Raw genomic sequence first — 17,068 nt, forward strand, 5'->3', positions numbered from 1 at the left:
TATAAATGAACTTATTTACAAAACAGAAAAAGACTCACAGATTTCAGAACAAACTTATAGTTGCCAATGGGGAAATGTGGGGGGGGGGGATAAATTAGGGGCTTGGGATTAACATACTCACACTACTATATATAAAATAGATAACCAACAAGGACTTACTGTATAGCACAGGGAACTCTACTCAGTATTCTGTAATAACCTATATGGGTAAAGAATCTGTAAAAGAATGAATATATGTATAACAGAATCACTTTGCTGTATACATGAAACTAATACAACATTGTAACTCAACTATATTCTAACAAAATTAAAAAGTAAAAATAAAAAAATAGAAAATATCTAAAATAAATAAATAAAATATTTCATCTTCAAAGCAATCTTATGAGTAGATACTGTAACTATCCCATTTTACAGATTAGGAAACTGGATGAAAGATGTACTTTTCATAAGACTTTAATATTACCATGAATACATTTACAGATTGAATCTTGAGAGTATTTGTTACACTACTGACATTATTAATTGATTATAATGGCAGCGTTAATAGAGCAGCTGGCATTTATTCAGTTTCCTGAGTGCCAGGCATTGTTTTAAGTGCCTTACAGATCTAAACTCACTGCTACCAACAGCCCTATGAGGTAGGTAATATTACTACCCCTATGTTATAAATGAGAAAACTTGGTTAAAAGATGCACTCTTAAAAAATTTTTTTTTAAATACTGTTGACCCCTGAACAACACAGTAATCTGTGAGAAATGGGTATTATTCTGATCATTTGATAAGTGAGGAAACTAGGCATAAAGAGGGTGAGTAAATTGGCCAAGGTCACACAGAGAAGAATGACAGTGTTGGGATTCACACTTATGCAGCCTGATGTTGCATGTGTCAGAATTATGTTCCAGTTTTGCATTAATTCAGTGTTTATCTGGATAAGATGAATTGTGGAAATTTCCCAATCTCCTAAATTTTAATCCATTATGGATACTAGACCCATTTTAACTAATATATATTTTTTTGCTCAATAACTATTCTAAATATCCTGTTTTTAGAATTAAAACCCTACTTAGAGTACCCAAATAAACATTCCAATTACTGGGGTTGGAGACTGAGGTGCTTTGAAAAAATTCTCATTTTAAAGGGGGTTCTGTTTCTTTTTATAATCTCTATTAAAAATAAAGCACCACCAGAAAAATTATTTTATGTTAAAAGCATCTTTAGAGCTAAAAGCTTAAAAAAAAAGACTTAATGGAATAAAAACAAATAATTAAGTGAATATCAACATTTTATTTTATATTAATGCTTATTTTATAACCATTTAGTCAGAGTTTTCTAAAAATAGTCACTGAATAAATACTTTTCATTTAAAAAGATATACCTAGTGCCTTCAATTTATTTCCTTACTTAAAAGCTATGAGGTCCTTTCTACAAGGAATGAAAAATAAAAATTCACATACATCCCTACTTATGGCATATTAATAGTACAAGCAACATTTTAAAGCTTGATACTTCCGGTGCATAATTATTCAATTTTCTCCATATATAGACGCCACACCTTGTTGTCAATAAATAATTCCACTTTAATGGCAAAGTAATAATTTAGACAGATACAGGGTGCACATTTGCAAAAAAATATATGCAAGCTGGTTTACAAGCTAGAGGAACAATCAACCAATAGAAAATACATCACCCAGTTATGTCCACTGACACCAAGTACTTGTTGTCGGGGCTTTACAAAGACTACAAAACTTTTCAGATGATTTATTTCACTGTTTCTATTTACATGATATGTTACATCAAAAATGTACAAAATATAAAATGTATACAGACAAATGTTTCACAAACTAGTTTAAGTTGTAAACTAGGCGGACCTACTGGGATGTATTGCAGGAATTTGTTTATGACCGTGTTTGGACTGTGTTTCTCAAAACGGCAGGGAAAGATTAGCAATTTTCTTAGATCACATATTATACAAGGGCCACTAGTCACTCATCCAGCTACATATATTGATGCTTCACCACAGATGTGATCCACGTTAGAGGCTTCAAAGTCAGGGTGACCATTCTATGTGCATAAATTCAGTTCCGATTTCCCTTAGGGCAATAGCACCGTGGAGGACCTATGGACTGAGTGACATTCTGACAACTGCGCAGATGTGTCGTGTTGTTATTGTTCTATAGCAACTGACCCGTGGGTGGTCACAGAGAGTAGCACCAATTGCACGTCCTGAAAGTAGCACATTTTCACATGCATGGGACAAGTCTACACCATGGCCTAGCCCTTGGGTTGATAAATTTCAAACCTGTCCCCTGTGTGTGGTGGGAACTCCTCCAATCACTCCCATCAGTTTTCATGCACTCTCTTGAAAGCCTGTCACGACAGATGCACTTTCAGACATTTTTACTTTTCCGAAAATGGATTGGCTTCATGGACAGTTTTGAAGCATGCTCACTCTAGCACTGATAGCTCCTGCATGGTCATCACAACTGTAAATACAGGACAAACACACCAGATAATAACAGTGTTGAGGGTTTGCATTCTGTATTTGCAAAGTACAGGAAATCTCAGCAAGTGAAACATCTCTTAACACCCACAGGATAAAATACAATTTTTTTTGTGTGTTTATTTCGATTTGTGCAAGTTTTTAAAATGATTATTTACAATACCTACCCAGTAGACTGTGCAAATCTAACGTCCTTTTACAGTATAAACGCTTCCTCATCCACAGTGACTTCACTGCATCAGTGTTCTCGAATGCTGAATTTCTCATGTACAACAATATCCATCAAAACAACATGTTCAAAACTCATAATAATTAAAAAAAAAAAAAAACAATAGGGGAGAAAAGCGGAATCGTTGTGCTCGTGCTGCATCTAGTGCTTCCAGCTCTGCTGGATAAGAAATCACAATCTCCCGCCTTCTGAAACTCTTTCCCCTAGAGCTGGATGAAATTTAGCCACATGGCTTCGCTTTTAAGTGACAGTCAAAGAGGGTTTCTGGGTTTACTTGAATATTTTGGAGGATAGGCAAAGCAATCTATTCACAAGGTAAAAATAGGGATCTTTCTCCTATCCATTTCTTCAAAAACAAACACAAAAATAGAGAGAGATGAGGCTACTGCGTTAACCGGTGGTGTAAATGAAAAGACAGTGGAAATCACCCATGGTTTAGGATTTAAACCAACTGTTAAACTGTTGTAGAAATTGGTTTTAAGGCAGTGAGACAGCACCATAGGAAATGTTGCTTCTTTTCACTGACAAGGCTCAAACAAATAAAGCCCTAAAAAAGCCTTTTATCAGTGTTGACTAATAATTGGTATAAAACTCTTTTTAAGGGAGTGGGCAGGTGGTTTAAAAAGACCACGGTGGTAAAAACAACCTTATCAAACCCGTGACTCAGACACTAAAAAGTGGGTGGAGCACATCCTGTGATCATGGCAGTTGAATGACACTGGCACTTCTCCAGCTTGTCACAGCAGTGTTTCCCCTGGCGGTTGCACAATTCCATTTGTGCTTGCGGAGGCCTGGCCTCTTCATTTAGGAATGGGGTGAGCGCACAACACAAACACTACTGGGGCTCCGTGACCAGCACCATGTGGCACAAAGGAGCTTGGACGGATCAGAAGAATGGACCCTGCTTGGGGAGAACAGCCCCTCAGAGGAAACCAAAGGAAGGAACAACAACAAAAAAAGGTCTGCATTGTAAACTTTTAAAGAGGAAAAACAGAAAGTCCAGTTTGGCTATCCCATGTGCAATCTATTCAGTTGCCCTGTCATTAGGGTCCTTTCCAGTTGAGTAATGGAGCCTTACATCACTCCACGGATATAAAAATGCCTAGAAAGGAAAGCAAGTTACACTTCTGTGTCAATTTAGCATCTTGGCGGTTCAAACTTAGTTCTACTGCCTCCTCGGAGACCACGGCCCTGGATCAGGGCCCTGGACAGGGTGCTTTCATATTGTCAGTGGTTTAGTGAAAATACCTTACTTTTTAACCTTTTTTTCTTTTTCTAAAGCATAGTCTTTTCCACTAACTTTTTTCACCCTCTAGAGGGTAGATTCAAGAGACGAATCCAGAACGTCTTCATGGTGGCTGGTGCTATCACTGTCGCAGCTTTGTGTGCCCGAGTAATTGGCTGCTTCTTGGAGTTTCATTAGCATGTTCATCTGAAGAAAGAAAAGGAGACATCGATGGAGGCAATGATGCACGGAGGAAGCCAGTCCCAGAAAACACACGGCCCCGAGCCACACGACGACCCATCTCATCCCCTCCAAGGGAAACGGAAAAAAATTGTAGATTTTTACTAGCTGCCCCTGGCTCCTACACGGTTTCTCCCAAACGTGACTACAACAGCAAACCATAAGGACAAAATAGGGCCTCCGCATAAGTCTTTTATTTGCAGTTGTAAATGAATACAGCTCCAGCAGGGAGAGGGGAAAGGAAACTGTATCACAGCTGGACATCTGGGCTCGTGGCTGGAGAGTACACCAAGCTGCCCAGCTCTTTGGCTGCGAGAAGCAGAAAGCACTGAATGACAACTGAAAGTCCTGAATGTTCCTACAGGCGGATGCACACATGGGCTCCTGGACACAGTCCCTGGAGAGGAGGTGGGGATGGAGTGGAATGGAGCCCCCCATCTGCTGCTTAGGAGCTGACCTTGAGAGGTGACCAAATGAAGCCGACCATGAACGTTGGAAGAGGGAGAAGGGAAGAATCACTGTCAAGTTTCTGTGGTTGTTGAATGTCTGGCTAAAATATGATGGATAACTCACTGAAAACTACAACCACCTTCTGGAACAAGAGCGGCTGTCTCAAGTTTCCCAGCCTTATAGGACAATGGCAATGTTTGTTCTCATAAAAGGGACGTAGGCGTGAAAGCAGCTGGGAAGAAAGACAGCTAGCATTTCCATGTATTAGAAAATAAAAGGCAGGCACCTTGCTTGGATTTTAATAGATCTGCAGATCCACCGGTAGGGATGGAAAAAGAAAGACTGTTTAAAAGTGAATCATGAATAAATGGTTCAACAGTTTTAGAAAGCACAGAAAAAATGGCACATGCCTTCGGGAGGGTTGTTTTCTTATCAAGGGTTTCTGTAAATTGTAATAATGTTTGTATTGTTTAATGCATGCTAACTTTGCTATTTCATAATGTAATCAAAGTTTTTTGGGTTTTGTTTCCAAATTAGAAATACAGGGAATCTGATCCCAAAGAAAGGAGAAATCTAAAAAGGATTCCTTAGTCATATGTTAGGCTCTGCATGCTTGTATGCTCAGTGTAAAATGTGTGTTCAAAAAAGACCTGTGAAATAAAATGACAAACTGGTAATTACCAATTCCAGCAAGGATGCCTTTCTGACGAAGAAGCTACAGTTACAGCATATTTTAAAGTCATTTTAATATTCTTCAGGACAATATTTTTCAATATAATTTTTTGTCTAATTCCCTGAATTTATTAAACTAGCTACATAAAGATATGAAATTAAAGTAGTTGGTGATAACCTCTTAAACCCAGTGAGTCAAAAAGCTAAATGTCTCCATCAATATACTGTTTCTCTCTTGCCCTCTCTCTCCTCTCTTCTTTGTTTCTCTGTCTCTCTCGAGCGTGTGAGTGCACACACACACACACACACACACACACACACACACACACACACACACACACACACACACACACACACCCCTACCTTCATATTCTCTTTTTCCTTTCTTTTGTCAGCCCCTCCCTTATTAGTAGCCGGCTGTATATTCAAGCATCTGGGTGAAGATGATTTGTAAAAGAGATTTGTGTTTTGAGCACCTTCCAAGAGCAGAAATGGTTTCAAGGGTTGTGCTTCTATCTCAGTCACAAATGTTTGAAATCACTTGAATGCTGACTGTTGTAGAAGTTTCACCGTGTAATAACAGTATTATTAAGGTCTTAATTTTTGAAAATGGTGCCATATAGTAAATATGTTCTATTAGAATAAGTTCAGAATCTCAGATTCATAATAAATACATATGAAGGCTTTACTCTGCCTTCTCATAGGGTTGCTTTGTACATTCAAGTCAAAGGAGATCACAAGAGGGAGGTAAGGTTCCATACCATTCAGCAGTCACTCGGATAGATCATTATTCTCTACAAAAGTATTTCCTTGCTCTCTTCCTCCCTCCTTCTTTCCCATACCCAGGGTCAGAAATGTAACGTCTTACAGTTGTAACACCTCCGTCAGGTCCTTATCATCCCTGGTATTTACACATCTGCTAGTCTCCCAGCCTCCATCCTCTCTCCTTTAATCTGCCCTCTATTCTATTATCAAGGTGACCTTTATAAACTGCAAATCTAATGAGGTAAGTCCCTTGCTCAAAAACCTTTGGTGGCTCCCCATCGTCTGCGTGATAAAATTTTAACTTCCTACAAGATAAACAAGGCTTCACATGATTTTACAATTGCAGACTTCTGTAGCTGTAATTCCTCCCGTCCCTTTTGTTCTAATCCCAACAATTTGTATACAGCTCCCTAAACTCATTATTTTTACTGTACTGTTCCATCACGTTTCACGTGCTATTTTCTTAATTTTGGATCTTCCCCACCCAACCCCATGATGAGTTTCTATTCATCCTTCCAGACCTAGCTCAAGCCTTTCCTCCTCTGGAGCTTTCTCCTAATCACTTCCTCAACAGACTCACAACTCTATCTAGGATATATCTATCTAGGATATACTTCTATCATTATTTTACTATAATTTATATATATACATGTCTCTCTCCACGGCTGGACTGTGAGCTTCTTAAGATCAGAAATGAGATCTAATTTATTTTCTGATCACCAGGTCTTAGCCTTGAGTACATACTTATTATTTACTAATATTTACTGAATGAATGAAATTAATGAGTTTGTTGATGATGAATACACATTATATTTTTAAACACTGTGAGATGTGCCAAACACTTGCATCCGTGTTCAGATTCAAAAATATATTACTGACATTAAATAGTAGATTTTTTTCTGATTTAGATTGGACTGCAAATATGTTTTTACCTATGTCAATAATTATAAAAATATAGAGCAATAAATGCGGAGAGGTACTTACTTCTCTATCAGAATGTGCCTAATTCAAAGATTTTTAGATGATAAGGTTTTTGTCGTTTAACATGTCAGATATCATAACCCCTTGTTCCTTAAGATGTTTAGGTGAGCAGCAGGTTAGGAATCAGAGATATTTTTTACCGAAATTCTCATTCAAAATGTGGAGATCCTGATCTCTTTTCCATACTAGAAGACAAGAGCATTCTGAGCCAGGGAAAGGAGTGATTAATGGGTTTAGCTGACCAGGACTATGGGAATTGGGAAAATTTAAGACATCCCTTAAATGTCCCATACTCTGTAGAGTAACCCTGAAAACAAACCTTATAAACACCTCACCTTTATCAGGAACTGTATTAAAATCTGCAAAAGGACAACTGGAATTCATAAAAAATTCAGAGGAAATAACCCATATTTGTCCTCTAAGGCTTAATTTTACTCTATTACATTTTAATCATCCTGTCAGGAATTACTTAGTGTCTGCTCACAATTATGCAGAATTCAAACCAATTCCACCACCACTGTTGATTTCTAGCTACGTATGAGCTAAAGGGCCAGATACTTGTTATAAAAATACAACTCCAGGCCCTTAAGAAGTTTATAGCCTAGATCAAAAGTCCAAAATAAGAGATCCCTGGGCTCTAAGTAGGTCAATGTTTATATCTCTGTGACTTTATGGAACTTCTTGAAATAGTATGCAAAATCTTCTGTGTGTGTCCATTTTGTTGGGAAAAAAATCATGAAACTTTATCAGATGGTTCACATATAAACCCCCAAATATTCAGAATGATCAGCTGAAGTGATGACGACATATACATGTCGGGGTTGTTGGTATAAGGGTATTCCACAAGATAGCAAGTCATTTTCTGTCTTTAGGTATAGTTATAGATTATGATTTTAATCATTTCCTTTTTTGTTTGTTTTAAGTAACATAATGACCTTTATCTCAGCATGTCTTCTTTCTGTATTGGTTTCCCAGTGATCCCTTTAGTCAGAGAATAGTAAGCTAACAAACACATTACGTTTGATACCAATCTATGGAAAGTCATCTCTAAAAATAAAATATACATACAAAAATAAAGTCATTTTCCTATCATGTACTTAATATTTTCAGAGTATTCATACTTTGGAGTTTTACTGACTTATATTAAGCCTTTCATGATTGCAAACTGAGTAAGGCAGAGAATAACGTCCCTTTGATTTCAAGTCAGTTTATTCTTCCCTACTGTTGCCAACAGAGGACTAATTCTAAATTTAGTCAGATACGTGTAAAACATTCTTTAGTTCTTCAAGCATACATTAGATTATATTCTTTTGGTTTTTTTTCATTTTAGAACAAAATTCAGTTTTCTCTTACATACCTAATGAATTGAGTACTGAATGTTTAAAATTTATTGATTTATTTACACAATTTTCTGCATAATAAAAGAAAAATTATGGCTGCAGTGTTCAGCCTGGTTTCAGTGTTTTTTGATTATTTTTAAGCATATGAGTTTGGTCTTTCATTTTAAGAGTTTCACCAAATGAAAGTAGGCCAAAGGTAAAAATTTTAAAACTGAGTACCAATATCAGGACAGTTTCAAATACTACCTAGGATAACTAATGTCTCTGATGCATAAATACTAATGACCGCACACTATAGTCAAGATTATATAGGAAGAACCAAACATCAGCTTCTTACCAGGGGATCTCCCTCTGTGTCAGTTTGTGGAATGTGCTTTGAGGTTGTAGCTTCCTTTGTGGATATGCAGCCCTCATACCCAACATCTTCTGGTCTCAGCTGAAGTAATGCTGGGCCCTCCTGAGGCAAAGATGCTGAGCTCCATGGGTATGTATCAAGCACCCACTTTGAGGGATCTTCCCAGGGTGCTCGTTTCCCATACATCTAAAAAGTGATCACAAATTTAGCACATATAAAATGCATTTCTATTCAGTACAAAAGGTGACTACTAATTGATTGATTCCTTTGCACACTGAGTTCCTATGGGACTCAGGGGAATGAAGTGTCCATACACAATTTTCCAGATTTTAAACATATATCTCTCTATATAGTTCACTTAAAACTTGAAGGCTAGACAAAATAAAGCTTGAGACAAAATAAAGCTGAACATTTGGGATAGGTTATCAACATTTGGAGGAGAGCATGAGGGAGCTTTATTTTAAATACATGAAGAAATGGCTGCCCCATTTATCTTTGTTAGTACTTTTACAAACTAAAAGAAAGCTCATCACTGAGAAAGGAAAGTTCCAGTAATGGAGAAATTAAAAAGCTAGACACTAAATAGCTTTCTTTACTAAAGTGCACTTTGGAAAGATGGTGAATAAAAGAGACTTCTTTTCTCTGTCCACTTCATTCTACTCAAATTTTTCCTTGAAAATAAGAATCCTTTCTCCGACAACCATTTCCCTCGGATTAACTTCCTCTATAATCTCACTGCTTCCCATTAAAACTCTTTTTAGATATTTTTTTATAAGGCCACTAGTAAAAGAGGAGAATCATGGGAAATGAAAGATTTGTCAAAACTCATATGGAGGGAGAAAATTAATAGAAAGGGATTATAAAGCCTGGTTAAAGTACTGGCAGTGGAGTAGAGGGCAGATGAATCCAAGCGATGTTAAAGAATTTTTAAGCTGAACGCAAAGCCAAAACCAAACTGGGAAGGGCACACTGAGGAGAAAGAGGTTGATGGGACTTGGTAAAAAAAAAAAAAGTATAAGCCACAGGGGCACAGAAAGAAAAGTTAAAATTAAGAGAAGAGGACAGTAACATGGGTACGCTAGTTCTTTAATGGACTCTCCTACTCCACTGAGGGCAATCCTGGTTACTAGGTGTATACACATCTTGGTCGTGGATGGCACAGAACACCGTGTTAAGTGTTCTATGTGGCTTCTGGTGGTTCAGTGAGACAAAAGCAAAATGGCGGACATTGAGGCCATGAAAGCCCATGGCTGCCTTGGAACTGTCTTTTGAGTTTTTCCTGGAGAAGTTGTATGACATTGTGGCAGCTTGTCTTAAGAAAAAAAAAAAGTTCAGGTCTTGATAGCTGTGCATTTCTTTAGGGGATGATGGTAGGGGTGGCAATGGTTAGTTTTCTTTTTTCTTTTTTTTTTTTAATAGTTCTCTTCTTTTAGAGCAGAAAATTTCTCTCAGTTAAAAATCTGCTTTATAGAGGATGTAAAACATAGCTTGCTATACAACTTAAACTAATTGAAGGAAAGCATATAATTCTTGGAAAGGAAATGATGCCAGCCTTTTAAAGAATCATCAAGGACAGCAAAATTGGGGGTGACCAATAGAAAGCTAAACAGGCTCAATTCTATATTTCAGAGTAAAATAGATGCTATAGAAGAAGAATTGAAAGAAATGAAATTTAAACATTCAGGAGATAATCTGATGGTTGATGTTTCAATAAAGACAGAATCATCAGAATAAAAATTGAAATCCAGTGCATCACCAGTGTTTTTTTCAACTAGAACATCTGGTAAAGTGTATTCCCCATACGGTTCTCCATCAAAGTATCAGCCTTCATCTGAAGAGAGCTTTTTCTGTTCCTCTCAACTCAGATTTTCATCTTTGTAACCATGCTTTGTTTTTCCACCTCTTGTTCCAATGCATGGTTCTTTGTTGCCAGGATAGCCAAGGAAATGGTTCATGACATGTGTGGTTCCTTTTTTTCCTGTTCCTCCAGAAGTCACATATGGACCATCCCAAGAACATCATCTGCCAACAGACTTCTGGTCCAGCATATCCTTCAGTAGCAATGAGAACTCTCTACTCACCAAAGGGTTTTCCTTTTTCTCTCCAAGTGCTGAATTCCTCCTGCCTCCTGCCACCAACCCCCACCAACATCCAGCTACTCCCTACATCATGGTTGAACCAGCTTTCACACTAACCTACTACTAAACATCTAGAACCACAGCAAAAAACTTGAGATCTTTTAATCCCGCCTCAAAAATTTTTTTGAAGTATCTCTCAGTTTGGGAAACTGGTATTACCTTAGTGATCATGCCTTTGTTTAAATGGAAGCTTTATAGTATGATAATTCTCAGGACAGTGTTTTATAAATAATATTGACTTAAATATTAAAAACACTATGCAGTTAAAAAAATGAGATCTAAGGATTTTTAGGTATTATGGTTTTTGAGTTTTTAAAACGCTTCTAATTCTTTCTAGATATTAGCAAATGAATATGAAATAAGGAGAATTTCACATATAAAGATTTGGATCATAGTTTATTAATACTGAAATAGTATCTAGAGAACAAATAATTCATTTAAATATTTATTCTAAAATTATGACCGTGAATACTTTAAATACATTTTCATAAAAAATATATATATATATTTTTGGTAAAAATGGTTGAAATCAAGAGACCCAACTCACATCTGAGATAGCATAATAGTTTTAGAGGAATCCTCACATGTGCTATGTTATACCTGAAAAATAAAAACCTTTGGTACAGTCTTTAATTTTGTTGGAGACACTTTCTGGGGCGAGTTTGGCTTATACCCTTAAAAATATGAAATTGAGTTACTTAAATATGGATTAGAACCAATTGATAGCATTCTCTAGGATCATTACCTCTGAATTTTCAGAACACCCTCATAATATGATAGTTCTAAATCACTGCCATGCCTTCTACTAGGTGAGGAAAGCATGATGGTAAAAGGAAGCAAAATGAAGTAAAATAGAAAACCAGTTTTTTTAGACAGTAAAATAAAGACTTAACACAGTAATGCAGATGACAAAATGTGAAAAGCATGAAGTATGTCTTGATTCTAGCAGCCGTTGTGATAACCAGAAATAGAGATGCCTAAGCAAAATACTACCTAAACCTTAGCTAAGTTATTGTAAAGATGCCTGGATTTTTCTGCCACAAGTTTGGTAATTATACAATATCAATCTTAAAATATTCACACGTAAGTTTTATAATTCTACAATTTCGTGAAATTTCAACTTCAATATAAGGAAAAAATCAAGAGTGATGGAAAAGGGATGATACATTTTATTGAAGAAAAAGGGTTTTCCTATTAGTGATATATTTTGACTTCTTAGTGAAGAGTAAATAGAAGGGGTGGATGACAGGTGGATGACAGGGACAGCAGGGGCGCTCCTAAACCCGCCTGCCATAGATTTTAAAAAGTCAAATGCCTTAGATTTAGAGCACCCTCATAAATAGTAAAGGATCGTACAAGTGACGTTAAAGGGCTTCAAACAAAGAAATATCCTAAAGCAAGGAAACTATAAGCAAAAACTACTTGTTGCAGATTAGATAAGAAGGGAATAAATGATCAAGGTCCATATAAACATGCCTTTCTTATAAGATGCAGAACTGTGCAATTAACTAGCTATCTAATAAGCACAGGTCTGGGGACTTCCCTGGTGGTCCAGTGGTTGAGAATCCATCTTACAATGCAGGGGACGCTGGTTCGATCCCTGGTCAGGGAACTAAGATCCCCCATGCTGCAGGGCAACTAAGCCCATGTGCCACAACTAGAGAGTCCTCGCGTCGAAACTAATGACCCTGCGTGCCACAACTAGAGAGAAGCCTGCGCACTGCAACAAAGAGCCCACGTGCCGCAACGAAAATCCCGGGTGCTGCAACTAAGACCCAGTGCAGCCAATAAATAAATAAATAAATATTTTTAAAAAAACAGGTCTGTAAACACCTATGGCAATAAATTTGGCCTTTAATGTGTACTTGTTAGAATAACTGTGCTTTCTCTTTCTCCTACATATTTATTCTCAGAACAGAAAAAAAGTAGTGTATACTATTTGTTCTTTCAAACTTTACCACTATATTTATATAGTTCATGCCTTATTTTTCTGCACAAATACTCAGAGAAATGAATTATTTTTGCTTTTAAAGGATGATTTTTTTCACTTAGTTTTTTAAAACAGTAAAGAAAATTGAGTACTATACCTGCAGACCTTCTCTCACTGCCTCCAGAATATAAGGTACCAAAGAATAGTTCCAGAGATCCATGAACCATACTCTAGAACCTTCTACATCCATGGGGCAAGGAAGGAAAAGTCGAGGACCTGAGAAGAAACAAATAACAAAACATTTTTAAGAACCATTATATGTAGCAATCTAAACCCATATTTAGACACCATTTGGGGGGAATGTTTCTTATAGGATTCTTAGAAAATTATAATCTTGGCCAGTTTGATTATATTAAAGTGTGTTTCACTGAAGACCCAATCTCCAGGACCCTCCTTTCTTTTTACACTAAAACCTTCATCTAAAATGTAACATTTTAGCATTAGGAGAAACCTTAAAGGTCATAATCCAGTCAATCTGCCCCATTTTACAAATGACAAAACTATGCTGGAATGAATTGTCAAATACAAAATATGTCATTATTTGCAGAAGTGGGTCTCTGCCTTGGTCTTCTGATCACAAATATAGAATTGTTCTTTCTAATTTACCCTGTGTCTTTAGTGAGTATGTCTTTATGATCCACCGCAATGGGAAAGGGACATTTTTTTCATGCAATTTAAGAAGGAATACAAAAACAAACATCTTTATGCCAACTCAAGAAAATAATTCAAACAATTTTGTCTTCATGAAAAATGTAAAACACTTAAATTATCTCTAACTAAAATCTTCTCTCACAACTATATTTGATATGAGCCATAAGCTAATATTTGTTATTAGCATAAAGAAAGGTACTCTAAACAGACACAATTTATTTCAAATGGTTATCTGATTTTTAGATATTTGTCTATATTAAACTTATTCGATGTCAGTAAAATCTTAGTAAACCATAATAGTCAGACAAAATGAATCTAATTAGAAATATCTACGCAAAGCTTGGAAGAAGGCAAACTTTCAGAAGGAAAAAAAAATGAAAACTTAAATCTCTGGAAGTTTGAAAAACATTAGCTTCACTTGTTATTTTCTGCCCTCCAATCTGGCCATCTTTACCACGTACTCGTAGTTCCTGGAAAATGGCATATTGCAATTTTGGAACTCACCAATGGTAACATCAGAAGAACTGTGTGTTTCCAAAAAACTGTTGAGATGATGCCATGTCTTAGGAATCCAATCTATAATTTTGACTAGGTCATTATTGCGTATGTTCCTTTCAATTTCCATCTCTATCAGTTTCCTTCGAAGATATCTGCCTAAAAAGCCTTTTACTGGTTCTGTGTGGTTTGCACATAGTACCCACCTACAAAAAGAGAGAAAAAAACCAAAAACTCAGAAATCTTTATATAAATTAAACTTTTATATAAATTAAACTTTAAGTCTACAGTGATTCTCTTTCCAATATAAAGTAATAATGTTCCTAATTTAATTGGTGGCCATATGTTAATGATCAAAGGGATGAGAAGGTCTATTAGCATTAGAGCTATACTGTAACTAACTTTTCATCTTGAGCTAAAGAGAAGCTTATGTGCGTCACAGCAGTGAGTGGGCATGTACAGGCTGAGCACTCTTCTGTAGGAGAATCACAAATCCTGAAATAGGAACTGTCTTCACATTTCTCACACTTAGAAAAAAAGTGCTCTACTTTAGCCAGGACATAGTGAGCAGAAAAAACATTTCTTTTTTCTTCTTTTTGAAAGAAACACTTCTGATTACAGATTGAGGAACACAAAATGTCTGCTTGAGAAAGAGTGTCAGAAGAAGTGAGAATTATTTTCACACCCCAGGTCACCAATGGCAGGATTTCTCAACGTACAAATGGAAAAAACAATAACCAAAAGCAAACAGAAAAGAGACAATATTAAAAAAATTCAATTTATCTTCACCTGAAATTGTGATGCAGCTCTAGATTTGGTGATGAAGAAACTCCCTGATTCATTGTTCCAATAATATATGGACTGGGGAAAAAAAAGAAAATTTATATGTACTAAAGGTAAAAGAGATTAATACATTAAAATTGTCTGCGAAAACAATTTAGATAAATATGGATTTTTCCATTTTAACATTAGGCTGTAAAAGGGTAATTTTGTAGTGTTTGGTTGGAAAATGACAAAGATCACTGAACTGGAAATTAAGATTTGGGGTTCTAATTTCAGATCTGGCATCCTAAGCAAATCATTTTCCCTCTCTAATCCCATGTTTTCTCATCTATGAAATGAAAAGATTAGACAGAATAATCGCAGTGATCTCACTCTACTCCAACATCTTATGATTCTTGTGCTTATAATCTAATTCATTAATTTTTTTCTTTTGTTTCATAATTATTTCAAAGGTTCTTAATAACATGAAAGAATTTGTATTCTTGTTTCAATATTTATTTTATGCTGATTAATTTTTAACATTTAAAAAATCTCTAGCAGAGATAACTGGGTTACTTGCACCATTAAAACTAACATTTATGTTGTTGTTCTTATATGTCTTTTTTTAGAGGCCATACTATAGTGAATCTTAAGTGGGTTTTCAGATTTTTTTTATACCCTACTTTAACCTTTTCTTTCATGTAAATAGTTAAAAATTAGAATCACTAGTGGAGAGAGGTATATCTGAATGTATTAAAATTATTTCTATAGGAAGGCTGAATTTAAACTTTAAATGGACTAAGAGTGAAACAAGAGCTCTATAGCTTCGTTCTAGTTCTTAATTTCCCTGATTCAAACATTCCATCATTGATAATGGTCTCCCAGACTTCCAGCATACCTGTAGAAGTTAACATCATCAAGTAAGTAATGTTGCCATAAAAGTGCCTGGGACGCAGTTGTTGAATGAATAAATAGATATTCTAATGAACACATAGAGGTTCTTTGGAAATATGGTATAATAGTAATGAAGGCTTCTCAAATTAATAGCATCCACTATACGTCTTAAAAGGTATAAAGGCACAAGAATGCATATTTGATCACCATTTTTTCATATCTTATCACTCAAAATATTTCACAAGCATACCATTTATTGTATTTACAGTTGAGAAAACCATTGAAGATATCACTCAAAGAGCCCACATGATGAAGATTATCAAGAATTATTACAACTGGAAGCTCTACACCGTTATTATCCGCACTGCATTGTTCAGCCAGGCTAGCTAGATATTGTTGCAATTCCTTTAAAAAAAAAGAAAACAAATATGTTAATGAGAAATTTATACCAATGGAAAGCAATTCATAGTTTAGGAATGATACATTTTGTCGTCCATCCAGGTTCTTTGATTAAAACTCACAGATCATTCCATTGATATAAAACCTTACTCTACAAAGCAAAAAAACATCCAATGTTGAGAGGATACACTTTTAAAGGAAAGAGAAAAGCCAGTACAGGACACCTAAAGTAAATATAAAGCTGTAAACACAAGGACACACTCCTCAGTTGTTTTCTCCCTGGAAGAAAAGTGAAAAAAAAAAGAATTCTGGATATGAGCTCTTAGGATAAACCACAAATACTGAGATTCATTCTTGTTTTTGGTATTACAATGATAAAGATGGATTTTAGCAAACCTTATAATTTCAAGTATACACTAAATCCAAAATGGTACCCCCTAAGTTTCCAATAAGACTTTAAATATTTTAATTCCAATTCATTTTGATGAGGTGCATCTGAAAATACAGGCCTGGGACTCAAATAAAACTGTGGTTGGTTGGTTGGTTGGTTGATTTGTTATTTATTTATTATCTGCTTGCAATTGTTGTAATTTATAACAACAGACAAAATGTGTTATAGTTCATTAGGTCACTTGACATTAGCATTTAGCATTTATTAAGCTTCTTGGTTCTTTACAGATATTATTCCTTTCTAATAGCTTTTAATCTAAATATGATAACCAGTTCACTGATTGCTCTCACAGATGGGTAGGCCAGAAATATAATTAGATTTCTTAGAATTATCCTAATCAGTAAGAGCATTTCCATAATATTTGCATATTTACAATGACATTTTCCATTTGTACATCTTGAGCAGGGTTAAAAAACAATTTCATGATGGATCTTGAATAATGAATAGAATTCCAAATGATAAGTACGTAGTTTTTTACTCTTTCAACACAGCTTTAGCAAGCGCCTACTATGTGCCAGGTACTTTTATATT

At 35.7% G+C, this 17,068-nt stretch overlaps 1 protein-coding gene across 7 annotated transcripts in view; it reads right to left on the minus strand.

Annotated features, from left to right (window-relative positions):
• Positions 1-1,325: 1,325 nt before the first annotated feature.
• NAV3 (neuron navigator 3) overlaps positions 1,326-17,068 on the minus strand; it is an 835,795-nt gene continuing 820,052 nt past the window's right edge. For 6 of the 7 annotated variants that reach the window (XM_030866220.2, XM_060305657.1, XM_030866222.2 and 3 more), the window contains 6 exons: positions 15,938-16,092; positions 14,821-14,892; positions 14,041-14,237; positions 12,983-13,101; positions 8,740-8,943; positions 1,326-4,161 (listed from right to left, as the gene is read on the minus strand). In XM_030866220.2, the coding sequence (XP_030722080.1) occupies positions 4,042-4,161; positions 8,740-8,943; positions 12,983-13,101; positions 14,041-14,237; positions 14,821-14,892; positions 15,938-16,092 (867 nt within the window). In that variant the 3' untranslated portion in view covers positions 1,326-4,041. The remainder of the gene's footprint in view (positions 4,162-8,739; positions 8,944-12,982; positions 13,102-14,040; positions 14,238-14,820; positions 14,893-15,937; positions 16,093-17,068) is intronic. The other variant, XM_060305661.1, reaches the window with a different exon arrangement.

The sequence above is a fragment of the Globicephala melas genome, chromosome 10, assembly GCF_963455315.2.
Source record: "Globicephala melas chromosome 10, mGloMel1.2, whole genome shotgun sequence".
Taxonomy (NCBI): domain Eukaryota; kingdom Metazoa; phylum Chordata; class Mammalia; order Artiodactyla; family Delphinidae; genus Globicephala; species Globicephala melas.